The following is a 20638-nucleotide window of genomic DNA, read 5'->3' as shown; positions in this document are numbered from 1 at the left end:
TTGGTGGCTCCAAATTGACCGTACCATAGCGTGAATGGTTGTCTGTGTCTACGCGATGCCCTGCGATGACCTGGTGACTTGTCCAGGGTGTACCCTGCCTCTCACCCATAGTCAGCTGGGACAGGCTCCAGCTTGCCTGCGACCCTGTAGGACAGGATAATGGATGGATAGACTCAGATGATCTTGCCTCATGAATGGTGTTCTTGAGCTGGCCAAATCAAGAACAAGGGTTTTTTCTTCACCGTGGAAAGAATTCTTCTGTCTAAACCAGAAGTAAATAAGTACAATCCTCATGCTCATACATATATTACAAAAGAATTGAACCCCAAGATGAATTTCTCTTTTTTCATAAGGTCAACTTATACATAGCTCATGCCATATATGCTCCCTCAAAACCCACCAAAATATTTACAATAAACTACAATGAGCAGAATTGAAAATGTAGGTCATGTTGTAATACTGATTGTATTTTAGATGACAGAGGTTACAAAATGGTTTTAATTGACCTAACCCAATAATATAGTCCATTATATAAATGATGTTAAAATTTAAATAATGTCTTTATTAGAGTATATTACATGTTTAGGTATATGTGACGGTTTTGACCTTGAAGAACATTTGACTGGCTTCCATAAGGAAATGTTCTCTTTTTTTAGTATATCGGCGTGTGTTAGTGAGTGGTATGTGCATCTCTGGAGTTGCTTGAGAATATCTCTGTGATGCTCAGCTCTCTGTCACACAGAGGCTGCCCTCTATGTCGTATGTATCGGGCTTTGCTTGCCTCTGCCAGTGCTTGGACAAAATTAGGCAGCGTGTGAACCATCCTCAACTGGCCATCAGGCGTATGAGTGTCAGAGAGGGGAGAAAGAGGAGTAGAGCAGGATATTGTTACATTCATCTCCTCTTCTTTTTCTGTATATCTTCCTACTGTCTGATCATTTTCTCTTTGACTGTCTTTTGAACTAAATCCGTGTGTTTCCAGCGCTGACTTCTGTCCCTCCCTCCCTTTAGCCATGCATTTTTGATTCTGTCCATCCCTATCTCCCTGCTTGTTCTCTCTCTCTGGAGAGGCTGGACGAAGCATGCTTGAGGGCTGTAGTTTGAGGTCTGGCAGACATACAGCCACTGTTGTGTTATCAGCCCTGTTTTCACCACTGCTGAGAAAGTCCTGAACACGAGCCTGCAGGGAGCAGATGGACTGCAGCTTCCCAGACCTACAGAGAGAGAGAAAGGAATAAAGGCAGAAGAAAAGCTAGTTCTTTGTCATTACTGAAACGTTCCCTACTCAACTGTGCAGCAGAGCTTTCTGGAGTAAAGCCCATAGAAATATTAAATCATGGCCTAGGAAGTGAGTTCTTGAATTGCATCAAGCTAAATGCAACATTGAAAAAGGAGAACTTCTGAAATAAATGGATGAAATACATGATTGACACTTGTAATCTCTACAAGGTGCTTTTCAAGCATCTGGAGCTCCTGATCCTCTTTCACTATTACACTCATGCCTTTTAGCCTCAACACCACTCTTCCTTGCCAACTAGTCATTTTGAGAACGTTGATGCTGAGGTTAAGGGTGTTGTGTAGCTGTCAGCCTACTTAGAATTGAATGTCAATCAATGCAGCATCATGTATGAACTGAATCGGAAATGAAGAAACATTAGATAACAGATGCTTCCAAGAGACTTGCAGGCTTCTTTCAGAAGCCTGCCTCAGCCGTCCTTTGCTAACTCAAACCCAACCACAAGAGTCCCTACATCCTGCAATCTTCCACCTCAAACACTGCAACTCATGAACCTTGAGTAGAAATATCCTCTAGTTCTGGAAGCGAATTGGCAAAGATGCCACATTCCAAACATTTTGATGTTCTAATAGCATCCTTGGAGTTCTGCGGCTTGGCAGGCAGATCTCATAGCCAGTAGACTTATTTTATTTCATTTTTATTGATCCATTGGCCTTGAAATATTTACACAACGTAAAGGGCAAATGGTGTTTTCAAATAGCAGAAAAAGGATGTACAATTGTGGTTACAAAAACACACAAAAGTCAAAATTTCAAATATTAAAGACTTGCAGAAAGGAATGAACAAAAACAAAACATAAAAATATATATTTTTCCAAACACCATGAATTTAGGTTCAGGTTACAGTGAAACTACTGCAAGTCGGCCTAGTGGTTAGCATGTCTACCTCTCGACTGGGAGATCATGAGTTCTACTTGTGGTTGGGTCATACCAAAGACCATCATAAAAATGGTACATACTACCATCTGGCAAGGCACGCTGCAATACAGATGTGAGTGAAGAAGTCAAACTCTTGCGGTTACCAGAGGACTAGCCCCCCACTGTAACCCTAGGAGGCCGAAGGCTATGGAAATGGAGATTGGCGCCTCAAAGAGCTGGGTAGTACTGGAACAGGAGACTGCCTGGGAAGACCAGATTCTGGTGTGAGAGGGACTTTGACTTTTTTTTATGGTGAAACTGAAGTATCTATTTTACTAAAAGAAAAATAAACTCATCTCAACATCTGGAAGTTACTGCTATGATACCAAGGCAAGATTTGCAGCATGGTTTATACCAAACACTGAAAAGAATTGGTCTGCCACAGTACAAGATCCTGATAGGAAGGTGTGGACTGGTGCTGAGTCTATAATAAGACTGAAAAATTACAATATTCCACTGAAGTGGCCTGATTCTGTGCTTCCTGACTCGATCATAACAAACCCAGACTGCACTTCTGCTCGCTCTGCAGCATCCATAGATCAATAAGCCTGACACAGTTAGCAGATCAGGATCGTTGTTGGAACAGTCCTTATTGTCATCATCATTATCTACAGCAAGTCAAGTAGCAAATGAGTGAGTTAACAACGTACTCATTATGCTCCCACTAAATTGCTTCACTCTGACCCTGTTTGCATCTTGAGTTTCAACTGCAAATATAAATCATGTACAATTTACTGAAACAGTACAAGATCTCATCTCATCTCATTATCTCTAGCCGCTTTATCCTGTTCTACAGGGTCGCAGGCAAGCTGGAGCCTATCCCAGCTGACTAAGGGCGAAAGGCGGGGTACACCCTGGACAAGTCGCCAGGTCATCACAGGGCTACAGTACAAGATGAATGGAAATATCTTTTTGCTTCTGCTTTTTGAACTGATCATTTAACTGACACTGTTAGGAGCTGGGCACATTCAGGGAAAAACCAGCATGGAATAAATATTAGGCGGCACAGTGATGTTGTGGGTAGCATTGTTACCTCACCGCAAGAGTTCTGGGTTTGAAACTCGTGGCTGACTGGGGCCTGTCTGTGTGGAGTTTGCATGTTCTCCACATGCCTGCGTGGGTTTCCTCCAGGTGCTCGGGTTTCCTCCCAGTCCAAAGACATGCAGATTAGGTCAACTGGCTACTCTAAATTGCTGATGTGTTAATGTGTGTCTGAATGACTGTTTGTCTCTGTGATAGATTGGTGACCTGCCCAGGGTGAACCCCACCTCTCACCCAGTGTCAGCTGGTTCCATCTTCTCCTGTGACCCTGGCGGATAAGTGATATAGATGATGGATGGATGGATGGATGGATTGATTGATTGATTTCTCTAAATTGCCACGAGGTGTGACTCTGACCAAAATAAATGGTTACTGAGTGAATGTGTGAACAACTGTAATTTAGTTGACTAGGTTTGTTGACAGTGGAGCCCCAGGGCTCCCTCACTGGCGTGGATTTAAGGGGGGGTGCACTCGGTGCGCACTCCCCCATCAAAAAAAAAAAGTTTTAGTATTGCAGATACTGAGATATGCCCGCAATTTTTTATTTAATTAGTAAGGTTTAAAAAAAATAAAATAACTGGTTATGTGGGATTGACCCGAAGAGTTTATGGTATAAATTTATTTAATAGTAGGTGCTAGCTTAGGGTTTTTTTTTCACTCATGACACGAATGCAATGAAAAGCAAGCTGGGCGAGTCCTGTTGAATTTTAACAGGGTGCGGGAACTTCATGCATCGCCATAATAACCTACAGTGTGGGAAATAAGGCCAGACCAGCAAACATTGACCAGTAATTTATGCATTTGTCCATTTGTATTTCAAAAGCATCAAACCAAATGGCCCATGAAAAATGGTAAAGATATGGGTCTAACCTACTTCTAATTTTCTTCCAAATGTTACACTAGACAAATACATTATGTCATAACACAGCCTGTGATTGGCCGATCGCGGACGCTCTCGATGAACGACAAGTCGCCTCTCATCAGTGAGTAGGAGTGCATTCTGGCATGACACCATGCGACGCTGTTATCAGCTGGGTAGGTTTACCACTAACGTTAAAAGAAAATAGACTACTACAGGTTTTGGACCCTGACAATGCATTTTTTCCATCGTATCTTAACCCTCGGCGGCATGGTGGTGTAGTGGTTAGCGCTGTCGCCTCACAGCAAGAAGGTCCGGGTTCGAGCCCTGTGGCCGGCGAGGGCCTTTCTGTGTGGAGTTTGCATGTTGTCAGCATGGGTTTCCTCCGGGTGCTCCGGTTTCCCCCACAGTCCAAAGACATGCAGGTTAGGTTAACTGGTGACTCTAAATTGACCGTAGATGTGAGTGTGAATGGTTGTCTGTGTCTATGTGTCAGCCCTGTGATGACCTGGCGACTTGTCCAGGGTGTACCCCGCCTTTTGCCTGTAGTCAGCTGGGATAGGCTCCAGCTTGCCTGCGACCCTGTAGAACAGGATAAAGTGGCTAGAGATAATGAGATGAGATCTTAACCCTCTGGGGTCGAGAGCTTCGCCGGCAAAGCTCGACAGGTTTAGAATGAGTGGGTCATGTATTTAGATAAATATCTTTTGAGTTTTTAACCATACAAGCATGATCAACATATTGACAGAAACTTTATACTTTCCACTTTCCTATGTGCCCACTGCCAAATAATATTATATTTTTTAAATTACCTAAATTAGATGAAACATAAAACTTGTCACCTTACTGAGTCACACCAGAGTCGGAGTGCTGAGGGCCCACTTCCGCATTCATAAAAGACTGTTCCCATGGTAACAGCCTGATAATCACTTTCACTCTTTCGGTTTCAATTGGTTTCTCTTTCGTGGAGTTTTCTTCTATTGTCTAAGTTCTAGTCCAGCAGATTTGAGTCTGAATGCCAAATGTGTCTAGTTCTGCGTCATTTTAAAAGTCATTTTGTTACAAAGTTACTTGGAATCTTGTACTCAGAATTTGAACTCTATTATGTAAGTATAGTTGTATTGTTAATTATTAAATTTCTTATAGACTTATTATAAACATATTATAAAAACAGTCATTGTTGACATAATGTTTCATGAGTGTTATTATAGCACCTGTGTATGAGGACCAGTAAGTTGTAACCAACTGGAACATCCCCCCCAATAGTTTTTTTTTCTAGACATGGAACTGACCTGTGTGTGCTACTGTTTTCTTGGGTAGAACTTTAAACATGTTTTTCTTAATTTTTCTGACATTTTCTTGTAAATTATATTCAATTTGTAGTGTACAGTGGTGCTTGAAAGTTTGTGAACCCTTTAGAATTTTCTATATTTCTGCATAAATATGACCTAAAACATGATCAGATTTTCACACAAGTCCTAAAAGTAGATAAACAGAACCCAGTTAAACAAATGAGACAAAAATATCATACTTGGTCATTTATTTATTGAGGAAAATGATCCAATATTACATATCTATGAGTGGCAAAAGTAAGTGAACCTCTAGGATTACCAGTTAATTTGAAGGTGAAATTAGACTCAGGTGCTTTCAATCAATGGGATGACAATCAGGTGTGAGTGGGCACCCTGTTTTATTTAAAGAACAGGGATCTATCAAAGCCTGATCTTTACAACACATGTTTGTGGAAGTGTATCATGGCACGAACAAAAGAGATTTCTGAGGACCTCAGAAAAAGTGTTGTTGATGCTCATCAGGCTGGAAAAGGTTACAAACCCATCTCTAAAGAGTTTGGACTCCACCAATCCACAGTCAGACAGATTGTGTACAAATGGAAGAAATTCAAGACCACTGTTACCCTCCCCAGGAGTGGTCGACCAACAAAGATCACTCCAAGAGCAAGGTGTGTAATAGTTGGCGAGGTCACAAAGGACCCCAGGGTAACTTCTAAGCAACTGAAGGCCTCTCTCACATTGGCTAATGTTAATGTTCATGAGTCCACCATCAGGAGAAGACTGAACAATAATGGTGTGCATGGCAGGGTTGCAAGGAGAAAGCCACTGCTCTCCAAAAAGAACATTGCTGCTCATCTGCAGTTTGCTAAAGATCATGTGGACAAGCCAGAAGGGTATTAGAAAAATGTTTTGTGGATGGATGAGGCCAAAATAGAACTTTATGTTGTAAATGAGAAGCGTTATGTTTGGAGAAAGGAAAACACTGCATTCCAGCATAAGAACCTTATCCCATCTGTGAAACATGGTGGTGGTAGTATCATGGTTTGGGCCTGTTTTGCTGCATCTGGGCCAGGATGGCTTGCTATCATTGATGGAACAATGGAATCTAAATTATACCAGCGAATTCTAAAGGAAAATGTCAGGACATCTGTCCATGAACTGAATCTCAAGAGAAGGTGGGTCATGCAGCAAGATAACGACCCTAAGCACACAAGTTGTTCTACCAAAGAATGGTTAAAGAAGAATAAAGCTAATGTTTTGAAATGGCCAAGTCAAAGTCCTGACCTTACTCCAATCGAAATGTTATGAAAGGACCTGAAGCGACCAGTTCATGTGAGGAAACCCACCAACATCCCAGAGTTGAAGCTGTTCTGTACGGAGGAATGGGCTAAAATTCCTCCAAGCCGGTGTGCAGGACTGATCAACAGTTACTGGAAATGTTTAGCTGCAGTTATTGCTGCACAAGGGGTCACACCAGATACTGAAAGCAAAGGTTCACATACTTTTGCCACTCACAGATATGTAATATTGGATCATTTTCCTCAATAAATAAATGACCAAGTATGATATTTTTGTCTCATTTTTTTTAACTGGGTTCTCTTTATCTACTTTTAGGACTTGTGTGAAAATCTGATGATGTTTTAGGTCATATTTATGCAGAAATATAGAAAATTCTAAAGGGATCACAAACTTTCAAGCACCACTGTAATTGGCAGCTAATGTCTAGTATAATTTGGCCTTTGAAGATCACAAAAATATGCCTAGAAATAGCTGAGAAGCATCTCCAGGCATCTAAAGCCCTTCAGCTTCCAGGGCCCTAAAGCAGGCCCCGGACCCCTGGCCACATTGTTCCGAGCCTTTGGCCTGTCATTCGGACAGGCTGAAATTTGGACGGATAGACAACATTTCAGACTTATCTGTCCTGTGACAGTCTGCTTAAAATTCCTTATTTCCCACACTGTAATAACATACTGTATTCCTGGACTGCACTGTAGACTACATGTAAAGGGTGTGCGCCATCCTTTTATGTTTATGGTATTGTTAACGTGCATGTTCACAAGCCAAAATGATAAGATTCTGCAGCAGGCTTACTGCATACACACATGTATCAGCTGTCCAGCTACTGCTTGTATTCATTAACAGGGTATCCCTGTACTTACCATACCCTGTGTATGCACATGGTACACGTGCCGTTTGGGGTGAGCCTTGCTTTGATTTTTACGACAGCGGCTGGATAGGTCTGTGAGAGATGTTGATTTTTACAATGGCTCTGAAGAAAATCTGCTTGAAACCCCCCCTGAGTTTTGGGAACTAAAGGCCAATTTATGCTGACAACCCAGTCCTCGCAGATGGTGTCGCAGATAGCGTCTGCGTAGCGCCCCCACCTTTGCAGACGCTCTGCGTGCACCTCCCAAAAATTGTGACCACCGCAGAAGCCTCGCAGACAGCGCCGCAGACAAGAGGGCTCTGATTGGTCCACTCTACATCCGCTGTACACGCACTTCCACTTCCCTACTTTCCCGGTTTGTTTTGTTTTGTTTTCACGACCGGCATTTTTAAAAACACGAGCGAAGATGGAGCAGCATGAAGAGCGGTTGATTGAGGAAGTGAGGAAGTACGTACATCTATACGACTCCAGTTCTAGTCATTATAAAAAAAAAAAAGTTCTAGTCATTATAAGTAACCGGAGGGTAAACACTCCACTAACCACACCCACCAACTACTCCTAGCGACTTCGTGCCCCCTTGCGTTGTGCCGGTGAATAACATCGCGCACGCCTATTACTCCCCGCTCAACGATAAATTACAACTGTCTGCGAAAAGCTATCTGCGAAAGCCTTGTCGCAAGAGCATGCAGAGGCCTTAAGACTTATTATAGGACTTGTTCACATGCAACTCACACAATCGTTGTATCGTTCTCTCAGTCTGTTAGACTCAGGAGCTCAGATTGCAGTTTCTGACTTTGTATTATAGACATGCAACTCTTGCAGTCTTTGTTTATAATTATCTTGGCATTAAGCTGACAGCACGGTGGTGTAGTGGTTAGCGCTGTCGCCTCACAGCAAGAAGGTCCGGGTTCGAGCCCCGTGGCCGGCTAGGGCCTTTCTGTGTGGAGTTTGCATGTTCTCCCCGTGTCCGCGTGGGTTTCCTCCGGGTGCTCCGGTTTCCCCCACAGTCCAAAGACATGCAGGTTAGGTTAACTGGTGACTCTAAATTGACCGTAGGTGTGAATGTGAGTGTGAATGGTTGTCTGTGTCTATGTGTCAGCCCTGTGATGACCTGGCGACTTGTCCAGGGTGTACCCCGCCTTTCGCCCGTAGTCAGCTGGGATAGGCTCCAGCTTGCCTGCGACCCTGTAGAACAGGATAAAGCGGCTAGAGATAATGAGATGAGATGAGATGGTATTAAGCTCTGTCTTAAGTGACCACTTAGATTCCCTCAGTTTACCTGGGTATATTAACTGTCTTATATGTACACTAAATGTCCTGAGCAGGAGCTCAGACTGCAGTTGCTAAAATAGTAATAATTTATTGATATAAGGTGTTTTGTGGTCAGTGTACTACACTGTAGTGTGTCACATGGTAATGCATTATATGACAATGCAACTTTCATAAATATGGCCATATATCAGTTGTAGTTATGTTCTATGCATATATCTGCAACTCTGACAATATCATTTTCAGTGACTAATAAAATGGTTTTGAAAGTTCCTAGTTTTAAAACATTTTTGATATGGTCATTTTCTTTCAGAGGTTTCATTTACAACACGTCTCTGACAGCTCAAAATGCATCTCGGGGCATTTAAAAACTGCAGAGCTTCCGGGGGCCTCTGGCAACCCCCCTGGACCCCCCGCCTTACTGGGTTGACGCCCCCCCCCCTTTCCCATTTTCCTGGATCCACCTCTGCCTCATGTCTGTGTTACTTTTTGGCTCTCCCTTTTAGTTATGCTGTCATAGTTAGTGCTGCCGGAGTCCCTGCTTGCACTCAGTGCAAAACGTATACTGCTCCTCTCTGTGTAAAAGAGGAGGAGTAAACTGCAGAAGAAAAGCCCTGAGAGAATATGAAGGAGAGGACAAATTGGGGAGAGGAAAAGAAAAGAGGAAGGAAGGATTGAGAGAATGATATATGATAAGAGCTGAAGAGGAGTCGAGATGATAGATATAGGGAAGCTGATGGAAGCATTTTAATAGCAAAGGAGGGAAGGGAGGGAGAAAGCTGAAATGGTGTTAGATGCAGAAACATAACTTGGGAAGAGGAGCTGGGATGTTCGCATATGCACTGTGCCTCATTGGCATAGAGAGAAGAAACTGACAGGATGATCTCAAGTCCACAAAGAGAGAAAGAATAAAATGGAGATAAGTCAAACTGTATTACAATAACAAGAAGGTCCAGAATGGTCTGTGGTGGGTTTCCCAAAAGCCCCTTAACACCAAGAGCGTCTTAACTAGGAGAGAGAGTGTTCATTGTGCTGCTTGCTCTACCACTTAACGATGATCTTTGTGCTGCGATGCTTTTGGGAAACTCTGCACTGGTGGACAAAGGTGAATATATCGTGAAATTTCTTTCTGTTTCTTTGCTTTTTGTCTCACCATGTTTTTATGCATTCACCTCGGTAGTGTTTTTCCTCTTGCTGATTGTTTCCTTCCGTGTGTGTGCGTGTGTGTACACACACACTTATTGTCTCATTATCAAATTCAATGGTGCAAATATCCAAGGAAATCCCAGCAATTGCAATGAACATATTTGTCCATTTATACTCCCACACACTCAGACACTCACACAACTCTCATCTTAATAACTCGAGCAGGAGATATAATTTAACCACGACACACAGCCTCATAGGTGCTTGCATCCTCCCACTCTTCAAACACAGCACACCATCACCTGCCTGTACTGCCTGCAATTGCCTGAAAATGGCATTATAGCTATTAGGGTCTTCTTATTCCACACACACACAGCCAACAACCTTTCAAACCACTTCAAACCAACTGTATTTTTATATAACAGGACACCAAATTGTGCTTCCATCTGTAGGTGCTCTTAGTACTCCACAATAACCACAATGTGGCTGTGAACTGTTACTGAATGCATGTGCATTGTACTCGAAGGCAAACATGCATCATTTAAGATTTTAGCCAAAAATTACCATCATCCAGTACAGCATTTAGATAGAAGAATTGTATGCATCTCAAAACAATAGTACATTTCACAAGTGAAAGATCTGACAATGTACTCTCATTGCATAAGGTACTGTTTCGGTGTTGTTGAAATAAATTTATCACTAAACAGTTTTCTAATAAACAATTAAACTTTTTAGCTTATCTCTAGCTTGACCTCATTCGCTACCTTATGTTCTTAATGAGATTTGTAACTGGGTTTGTGATTATATAAGTTGGGATGCTGTGTAAACTGTAAATAAAAACAGAATACAATAATTTGCTAATCATGAAAACCCTATATTTCATTGAAAATAGTACTAAGACAATATATCAGATGTTGAAACTGAGAAATTTTATTGTTGTTTTTTTTTTTGAAAAATGCTCATTTTGAATTTGATGCCAGCAACACATTTCAGAAAAGTTGGGACAGGGGCATGTTTATCAGTGTGTTGCATCACCTCTACTTTTAACAACACTCTGTAAACATTTGGGAACTGAGGAGACCAGTTGCTGTAGTTTTGAAAGAGAAATGTCGTCCCATTCTTGCCTGATATAGAGTTTCATTTGCTCAAGAGTTCGGGGTTTCCTTTGTCGTATTCTGTGCTTCATAATGCACCAAATGTTTTAAATGGGAGACAGGTCCGGACTGCAGGCAGGCCAGTTTAGCATCTGAACTCTTTTACTATGGAGCCATGCAGTTTTAATATGTGCAGAAAGCAGTTTGGCATTGTTTTGCTGAAAGAAGCTTCCTTCTTCCCTGAAAAAGATTTTGTCTGGATGGCAGCCTATTGCTCTGAAATGTGTATATATCATTCAGTATTAATGATGCCTTCCCAGATGTACAAGCTACCCATGTCATGTGCACTAATGCATCCTCATACTATCACAAATGTTGCCTTTTGAACTGTGCACTGATAACATGCCGGATCGTCCCTCCCCTCTTTAGCCTGAAGGACGTGGTGTCCATGATTTCTCAAAAGAATTTCTACTTTTGATTTGTCAGACATCAGGACAATTTTCCACTTCGTCTCTCTCCATCGTAAAAGAGCTCAGGCCCAGAGATGTTGCCAGTATTTCTGAATATTGTTTATGTCTGGTTTTAACTTGCATTTGTGGACACAGTAATGAACTGTTTCACAGACGATGGTTTTCTGAAGTGTTCCTGAGCCCATACTGTGATTTCCACTGCAGACACGCGTCTGCTTTTAATCCAGTGCCTGAGGGCCTGAAGATCACAGGCATTCAATGTCAGTTTCTGTATGCCTTGTCTCTTGCATACAGAAATTTCTCCAGATTTTCTGAATCTTTTAATGATGTTATGTACCATAGATGATGTAATCCCCAATTCCTGTACAGTTTTACATTGAGGAACGTTATTCTTAAATTGTTGCACTGTTTGCCCACGCAGTCTTTCACAGAACGATGAACCCCTCCCCATCTTTACTTCTGAGAGACTCAGCCTCTCTGGGATGCTCTTTTTATACCCAATCATGTTACTGACCTGTTGCCAATTAACCAAATTAGTTTTTTTTTAGCATCACACAATTTTTTTCAGTATTTTGTTGCCCCATCCCAACTTTTTCTGAAACCTGTTGCTGACATTAAATTCAAAATGAGCATATATTTTTCAAAAAAACAATAACATTTCTGTTTTAACCTTTAATATGTTGTCTTTGTACTATTTTCATTAAAATATAGGGTTTGCATGATTTGCATATCTTCACATTCTGTTTTTATTTATGTTTTACATAGTGTTCTAACTTTTTTGGAATTGGGGTTATGTGTGTACACACACACACACACACACACACACACACACACACACACACACACGTTAATCTTCAGTAACTGCTTTTTCCTGGTCAGGGTCACAGTGGATCCAGAGCCTATCCTGGTAACACTAGTAGCAGAATTCACCCCGGATGAGATGCCGTTCCATCATAGAGCAATATGTACTCACATATTTGCACATTTGTATGTATTTTGACAGTGGGAGGAAACTGGAGAGCCTCAAGGAAACCCATGAGGGGAGCATGTGAAACTCAGACTGTAACCTGAGTTCAGGATTGAACTTGACCCCGAAGGCTGCAACGCTCCCTGCTGCACCACAGTTTAACATTATTATATGTACATGTGTTTTAAATATGTAAAAATAATCCATGAAAGTTATCATTTGAGGGCGGCACAGTGGTGTAGTGGTTAGTGCTGTCGCCTCACAGCAAGAAGGTCCGGGTTCTAGCCCCGTGGCCGGTGAGGGCCTTTCTGTGTGGAGTTTGCATGTTCTCCCCATGTCCGCGTGGGTTTCCTCCGGGTGCTCCGGTTTCCCCCACAGTCCAAAGACATGCAGGTTAGGTTAACTGTTGACTCTAAATTGACCGTAGGTGTGAATGTGAGTGTGAATGGTTGTCTGTGTCTACGTGTCAGCCCTGTGATGACCTGGCGACTTGTCCAGGGTGTACCCTGCCTTTCGCCCGTAGTCAGCTGGGATAGGCTCCAGCTTGCCTGCGACCCTGTAGAACAGGATAAAGTGGCTAGAGATAATGAGATGAGTTATCATTTAATACATTCTTGAATTCTTTCTAATTGGTAAATTCTATCAAAATAATGGTAGGGCATATACTGATAATGGAAATGTCCTTTTTCTCTTGAAATTTTGTGTCCTGGACATAACTTTCACTACATCCAATATCTGTACTAAAGTACAGTATTATGTGAAATGATACAATATGATATTTAATATAGTAGGATATTTTATCCTACTATACTTCACCTATGCAACTTAAATTTACTCTGTCCTTTTACCTCTACCATGTTATTTAAAGGTTGACTGCCTTTTAGGTTTTTCAAGTGTAGGTGATAAAAAGAATTTTCCCCAACACCCACTTATTTGTGTTTAGTGGACCAAAAGCTACTGAATTCGAATCACAAACTTCCAATTTTATTAGTTTTTTTAAATAGAACAATTAATGAATTTAGGGCCACGTGGCCCTAAATTCTCCGCTATTTTTTCCTGCTTCACTATGGCCCAATTCAAGATACTACGTCATGCATCACGTGGTGGGCTTTCCCCATTCGTGCAAGGCATTGTGGGATACAAATTTGAAACAGGAGAGAAAAATGGAGGACGTGAGTGTGCGAATGAAAAGTGAAATACCGACTACAGTAACGGAAAGCGAGAAAAAAGACGTTATGTTGCAAAGGAAAGGAAACACAGAACCAAGCTAATAAATATCGGTAGTCAGTGAGTGGCCTAATGGTTAGCATGTCCGCCTCTCGATTGGGAGATTGCAAGTTCTACTCACGGTCAGGTTATACCAAAGACCATCATAAAAATGGTGCCTACTGCCATCTGGTAAGGCACGCTGCAATATAGATGCGAGTGGGGAGTCAAACTCTCGCAGTTACCAGAGGATTAGCTCCCCACTGTAACCCTAGCTATGTAATATAGGCGAGAGGCCGAGGGCTACGAAACGGAGTTTGGTGCTGCCAAACATGCCATGAATGGAGTAGGAAGGACTTTGACTTGACTTTTTGATTAGCGAGCACCTCGGTGTGATCAGCTGTTTGATTAGCAACAGAATGATGTGACTGTCAGTGCACGGTCAAGGTAAACCTGTAGATGGCAGTAATGCAACACTGGATGCCAGCTGCCATAAAACCCAAAAGAAGAAGAAAAAGAAGAAGGTAAACCTGCGCATGCGCACACCGGACTTCCTCTGTCTGCTTGACTGCGCGAAGCGAGCGATTTCATGCACGTTATTTGCTAGGGAATCCCCTCAAATTAAATAACTTCCCAGCCACAGAATGGCCTGTTTGTTTGGTTTTTTAAAAGATATTACAGAAATAAACATATATCACAATGATCAAATTTCACAGGGAACTAAATTTCACCAATTTTATTAAATCAAAAGGCTGTCTAGATTTAATGTTACATGTATTCTCAATAACTATTAAAAAAAACATGGACAATGTCACATCTCGAAAAAAGTGATCAGGTCTAGCACACCTGCTGGCTGGTTGTAGTATAACATGTAGCCCCGCCCAACCCAATGTGTTCCAATGACAAAATTTTCCAGGAGACATTTCTTCTCTAAACTGTCTTTCAATCTACAGCGTATAATTCGAACAGTTAGTTCCCCTATGCAGATATTTACACTTTTTTTTTTTTTAAATTTTCCCCTCAAAATTATTTTTTAAAATGTTATTGTAAGAAGGCATGGCTACACTTGGGAATGTGGTGATTGATAGCCTTGGTGACATGCTGGACCTTAATATTGGGAGAAGGGGCAGGACTACCAAATGCCTAGGTGTACCTGACTTTGGCTCTCATATCTACTGCGCAGACTCTGGCTCCAAATTTGACAACATATAGGAGGAATTTTGGTTTCATTTGTATAGAAGGGAAGGGCTTGGAGCCACACCGTCCATGTTTTTTTTTTTTTTTACAGTCATTGGGTATTGTTCACTTTTTTCATTAGTCTGTTATGGAACCAGGTCAAGTTTGATAAATACAAAGTGGGAATCCGACATCATACCCAGCACCATGGGCGCCGCCAGGGGGGGAAAGGTTAGAACAATTCTAGGGGCCCAGTACTGCCATGGGGCCCTTTAAGGGGCTGATAATATGCTTTTAATGATTTTAATAAGACTTTTGAAATAACAACAATGCAATATTCCATCTGGTAAAATGAGCTAATTGCACAAGGTTGTCTATTTTTTGAGTTCTTCAACATATTGTCATTTAACCCTCCCCCTTTTGCGAAATGGTACGGTCCAGTTCTGGTAGAAGCACGATGCGTTAAATCTGTGTGCTGATCAGTGCAACGCTACTTGCTGCTGTGTCGCGGTGCAGCAGCCAGCCAGCCAGCAGTGGAGTGCGTACAGTCTATGATCGCTAAATATGAAGAGTGGCTGTCAAAAACGTAAAGAAAGGCAGCTGAAAGCTGAGAGGGACCGGAGAGGCAGGCAACTGGTCACTCAGTTTTTCCCAAAGAAAGGTAGCTATCGCTCACATGTGTGTTCAAAATATTAGCGAATGGTAAATGAACAGTATGAACGTGGTTGGATTAGCCTATCAAGAGAACACTTTTACAGTTTGTACAGTGACTTTTTTTTCCATTTTAATAACTGAACTGACTTGTGTGATAAACAAGATGAAATATTACGTTATGCTGGTGCTAATAACTAGTGCTAATAACCAGTTTCATAACTAATGGGGTGCCCTAAATATGCACAGATTCAGCCTCAGGGGGGCCTCCGCCCTACCAAACCACTGAACCCCCCCTTTGGAGAAGGAGGTAAGCAGCAATACAACCCATAAATGCTTTAGGATTGAAGTTTTAATGAGCGAGCGCCATATACAGTTTGCTAGATTAAAGTGTTGCTAATAACGGACACCAGTCAAGTGTTTGACATGGTTACGTGTGTGGAATGTTCACACGTTCTAAACCATTGGTTTCAAATTGAGGAGCTGGAGAAAGCGCAGCACACATAAAAGAGGGATAGAGGTTACAACATATGAAGAAATGCGTACGTAATTGATCAAACATATTCCCTTTTTGCAGAACAGTACACACAGCTTTCTACCTAACACATAACAATCCATGGGATTTCCATAGGTATTTTGATGCTGGGTAGAAAACTTTTTCTATGATTTATTAGCAGTCACATCACACATTTCACTACCAATTGTCCTAGCACAAGAAGGCATGTGGCAAAATCTTGAATTTTCATTTGTGATTGTAAATGCACCAGAATTAGTCACTGACCAGTTTTCATCTAGTCCCTGGTAGGTTTATACATAAAATGTATTAACAAAGTCACAAACTCAAGTTCCATGGGCTATCAAAAGTCAAATAATGACAATAGTGCAATTGTGACGAGGGTGGGCAAAGTTGGGGGGCCCAAAATTCTAATCTTTCATGGGGCCCAAAATTTCTGGCAGCGCCCCTGCCCAGCACACAATACATCTAGTTTCTTTTTGAAGCCCTAGTCTGAACTGCTCCTGCTTCGTTTTCAACATTCCCTTTGAAGTTGTGCTGCGTCAAGAGTGACCACAGGAGTTAACATTCTTCCCTGCCTCTCTGGAAACGAACACTTCAAAATCATGGTAACTTCAGCTCTTCCTGGCGTTATGGTCTTGAATTACAATACAACGGACCTTACAAACATGTCAAACAGGTTGCAAAAAATGAACTTTCAAGCAGCTTTAATTAAAGCTATCTATGACAACTTTTCCATTTGCATGTTCCATTACACTAAATCAATCGTGCATGTCATTAAGACCAAGCTTCAATACTGTCATCAGTCTGTGTTTTAAAAAGCTGCTTCCTAGAAAGCATGTTAAATGGAACACATGAACGTAATTAGTTTTTGTCACATATCACTGATTTGATATGCAGTGACAGTGGCAGTGCTGCTCCATTGTGTCTGAATGTTATCTTAAAAGAGAGATTTTCTGATAGTTTTTTTTGAGGACAATATACAAATGCAAATCATAATATGTTGCGTTTTAAATTTTTTAAAAGTTTTTTTTTTCGAGTTAGAACACCTTTAGGATGAACTGGAACACCGACTGAACCCCAGACCTCATCACCAACATCAGTACCTGACCTCACTAATGCTCTTATGGCTGAAAGATCACAAATCCCCACAGTCATGCTGCAAAATCTAGTGGAAGCCTTCGCAGAAGAGTGGAGGTTATTATAACAGTAATGGGGACCAAGTCTGGAATGGGATGTTCAACAAACACATATGGATGCGATGGTCAGGTTTCCATGAACATTTGGCCATATAGTGTATATTTGATATCTCATCTCATTATCTCTAGCCACTTTATCCTGTTCTACAGGGTCGCAGGCAAGCTGGAGCCTATCCCAGCTGACTACGGGCGAAAGGCGGGGTACACCCTGGACAAGTCACCAGGTCATCACAGGGCTGACACATAGACACAGACAACCATTCACACTCACATTCACACCTACGGTCAATTTAGAGCCACCAGTTAACCTAACCTGCATGTCTTTGGACTGTGGGGGAAACCGGAGCACCCGGAGGAAACCCACACGGACACGGGGAGAACATGCAAACCCCGCACAGAAAGGCCCTCGCCAAGCCATGGGGCTCGAACCCGGGCCTTCCTGCTGTGAGGCGACAGCGCTAACCACCGTGCCGCCCTCTATATTTGATATGTTCTGTCAAATATATGCCATCGATTTGCCACTACTAATCATAAAAGTTTCAAAGCAGCAATCAGTTACCAAGTGTGTATACGTTTAAAGTCTCACAAAGCAAAGATATGAAATTGCAGTATTTACCAGACCATCACTGCTGTCCTCACCTATGCCTGTTTGTCTCCCTGTCTGCAGCTGGGATTATGGGTAATCGGGTTTTGTTATAGGACACAGCAGGGTGGCTGAGATCATGATTGGTGGGTCGTGATGCCATAGTGTTTAAGCCTCTCCAACGGTTACCTGAGCCCAAGTTCAAACATTCACATGTGTGGTTTAGAGAATTACTGCCTTTAAAACACAGATTAGAAAACACTCTAGACATTCATTTACGCACCTGTCTTAAGGGTGATAAGATGGCGGCGTAATGCGTGTTGCTCTCGGGTCAGTGTGTTCAGATGGTAGCGTTTGGCCTCATCGAGTCGTTGTATCCCATAAGCCAACCTGGCTTCAGCCCTCCTCTCCTCTCTCCTCTGGGCCTCGCTTGGCCACATGAACCAGTCTGTACGATACATGCTTCACCAACACACACACACACACACACACACACACACACACACACACACACACACACACACTTATCATAGCTACAAGAATAAGACTAAATAGTGAACTTGAACCAGAGTGACCTCTAGAGTGACCTATTCAACTTTCCTCAATATTGAGTAATACTGCAATTAATATAATTCACTGTAAAACAGGGAGTCTGTTTCATTCAGGTTGAAAGTTTTCTATCCTCCTAATCTTACTTTAGTTGGTTTTACTAAGGCTTTTATATTCTAATGTTAAAAAAGTAGGTTACACTACTTAAAATATTAATGTCACACAAGTACTTCTTGTTTAAACCTCAAAGCCGACGGGGGCCTTTCTGTGTGGAATTTGTATGTTCTCCTCGTGCCTGCATGGGTTTCCTCAGGGTGCTCTGGTTTCCTCCCACAATCCAAAGACGTGCAACTGACTACTCTAAACTGCCCCAGGTGTGAATGTGAGTGTGAATGGTTGTTCATCTCTGTTTTAATTCTATGATAGATTGGCGACCTGGCGGCAGTAGTGTAGTGTAGTGGTTAGCACTGTTGCCTCACAGCAAGAAGGTCCTGGGTTTGAGCCCAATGGCTGACGAGGACCTTTCTGTGTGGAGTTTGCATGTTCTCCGTGGATTTCTTCTGGGTGCTCCGGTTTCCCCCACAGTCCAGAGACGTGCAGGTTAGGCTAATTGGTGGCTCTAAATTGACCGTAGGTGTGAATGTGAGTGTGAATGGTTGGTTGTGTCTATGTGTCAGCCCTGCGATGACCTGGCGACTTTTCCAGGGTGTACCCCGCCTCTCACCCATAGTCAGCTGGGATAGGCTCCAGCTTGCCTGCGACCCTGTACAGGATAAGCGGCTACAGATGATGGATGGATGGATTGGTGACCTGCCCAGGATGAACCCCACCTCTCGCCTGAAGTCAGCTGGGATTTGCCCCAGCTTCCCCTGCGATCCTGACGGATAAGCGGTATAGATAATGGATGGATAGATGGAAGTACTTCCGGCTAGTTGTAGAGGAACTTATAGAAAACTGCCTCTGTGCCTATAAGCCGTACCACATACAAGTTATTCTGCTGTATTCAGTGTTGAAACATTAATCCACCATGTCCATTGTTAAAGCCGTTGTATATTTCTTTTTTCTTTTTTGTCCTTTTTTACAATGGGAAGGCTGTCAAGAAACTCTTATAGAGGCATAAATGATTAGACTTTTATCAACCATATTCCAACACACCTTCTTCAGTCTACTGTATTCGACATATCAGCTGTTAGGGTTGTAAGTAGCTTGTGTTGGAACGTAGATTTCCTGTGACAGGACTGTTAAGCAGTGCTATTGCTTTAGCTACAACATTTACAACATTGGCTTTTACTGTTGCTCCAAATAGGAGCATTCACCTGGAACCTGTGTGATAGTGCTCATTCTCTGATTTCTCAGTGGACAATTAAGCTTTACATTAAAGTGTGGCCAGTTAACTGTGTTGGTCTTGGAGGCTGAATGTTGTTTTCCAGAAGGTTTTATTTCAAATTATGCTTGCCCTTTAGCACTGATTGTCATCCAAGTTTCTTTTTTTTTGGTGGTGGTCCAACTTTTTTGGTCGGGGGTAAAGTATGTGTGCTCAAAGCTTTGTTAATGTTTGTTGAAGGAATAACATGTCTCAACATGTAGTGTTTATACACTCTTGAACCCTTGTCTTGTCTTGAGCTAAGAATTCAGCCATTGCTCTGGTAACTGCTCCTTTCTATGCACATCGGTTCATTAAGTTTTCATTTGCAGTGAATTTCTATATAGGCTCACTGCTTCAAGGGAATATTTCCCTGCATGGCTGATGTTGTTCTTTGGGGCTTTTCTCCAGAGAGCTAATGGGTTGGCTATCTAATATTTGGGTGTCCATCCTTCTTTTCAGACATATGCTGCATTATGAAAAGCTGCCTGGAATGCTAATTCATACAATGTGCATACCTAATGAATGTGCAGAGTGCTGGGTTTGTCACTATTGAAATGGCTATTATATCAGCAACATCCATCCATCTATCTGTCCATCAGTCCACCCAGTCAATTCATCCAGACAACTGAATGGACTTTCTCTTATGATAACAGCAGTTCTTACGTCAAAAACCAATAGCTCTCTGGATGTAGGGCCGTGGACCAAAAATAAATGTTGATGTTATGTGAAATTATGTCATATTGAAATGTATTACATTTAAAAAAAAAAATTCTAAAGTTTCTTTTATCAGTGTGCCACTATCTCGATCTCAAAGTCAGTGATGTAAGATACATGCACAGCATACAGTATAAGCATTTAAAAATGTTTTTTAAATA

General features: G+C 41.9%; 1 protein-coding gene across 1 annotated transcript; it reads right to left on the bottom strand.

Moving 5' to 3' along the window:
• Positions 1-670: 670 nt before the first annotated feature.
• On the bottom strand, positions 671-18309 carry LOC132883654 (uncharacterized). The gene is made up of 3 exons (XM_060917541.1): positions 18132-18309; positions 17905-18037; positions 671-1214 (listed from the first exon to the last, which is right to left on the bottom strand). Exons 1-3 carry the CDS (start codon positions 18307-18309, stop codon positions 671-673), a joined length of 855 nt encoding a protein of 284 aa, XP_060773524.1.
• Between the last annotated feature and the right edge of the window lie 2329 nt (positions 18310-20638).

The sequence above is a fragment of the Neoarius graeffei genome, chromosome 3 (genome assembly GCF_027579695.1).
Source record: "Neoarius graeffei isolate fNeoGra1 chromosome 3, fNeoGra1.pri, whole genome shotgun sequence".
Classification (NCBI taxonomy): Eukaryota; Metazoa; Chordata; class Actinopteri; order Siluriformes; family Ariidae; genus Neoarius; species Neoarius graeffei.
Note: the sequence above shows the minus strand (reverse complement) of the source record. Positions and strands in the feature narration are given on the sequence as shown.

What these genes read in the sequence shown, in the direction of transcription:
- LOC132883654 (XM_060917541.1), bottom strand. Translation starts at nt 18,309, where the DNA reads ATGTATCGTACAGACTGGTTCATGTGGCCAAGCGAGGCCCAGAGGAGA. An exon ending in TCTTATCACCCTTAAGACAG is followed by an intron (nt 18,038 to 18,131) that starts GTGCGTAAATGA and finishes ACTTGGGCTCAG; the next exon opens with GTAACCGTTGGAGAGGCTTA. An exon ending in AGGGAGACAAACAGGCATAG is followed by an intron (nt 1,215 to 17,904) that starts GTGAGGACAGCA and finishes CTCTCTCTGTAG; the next exon opens with GTCTGGGAAGCTGCAGTCCA.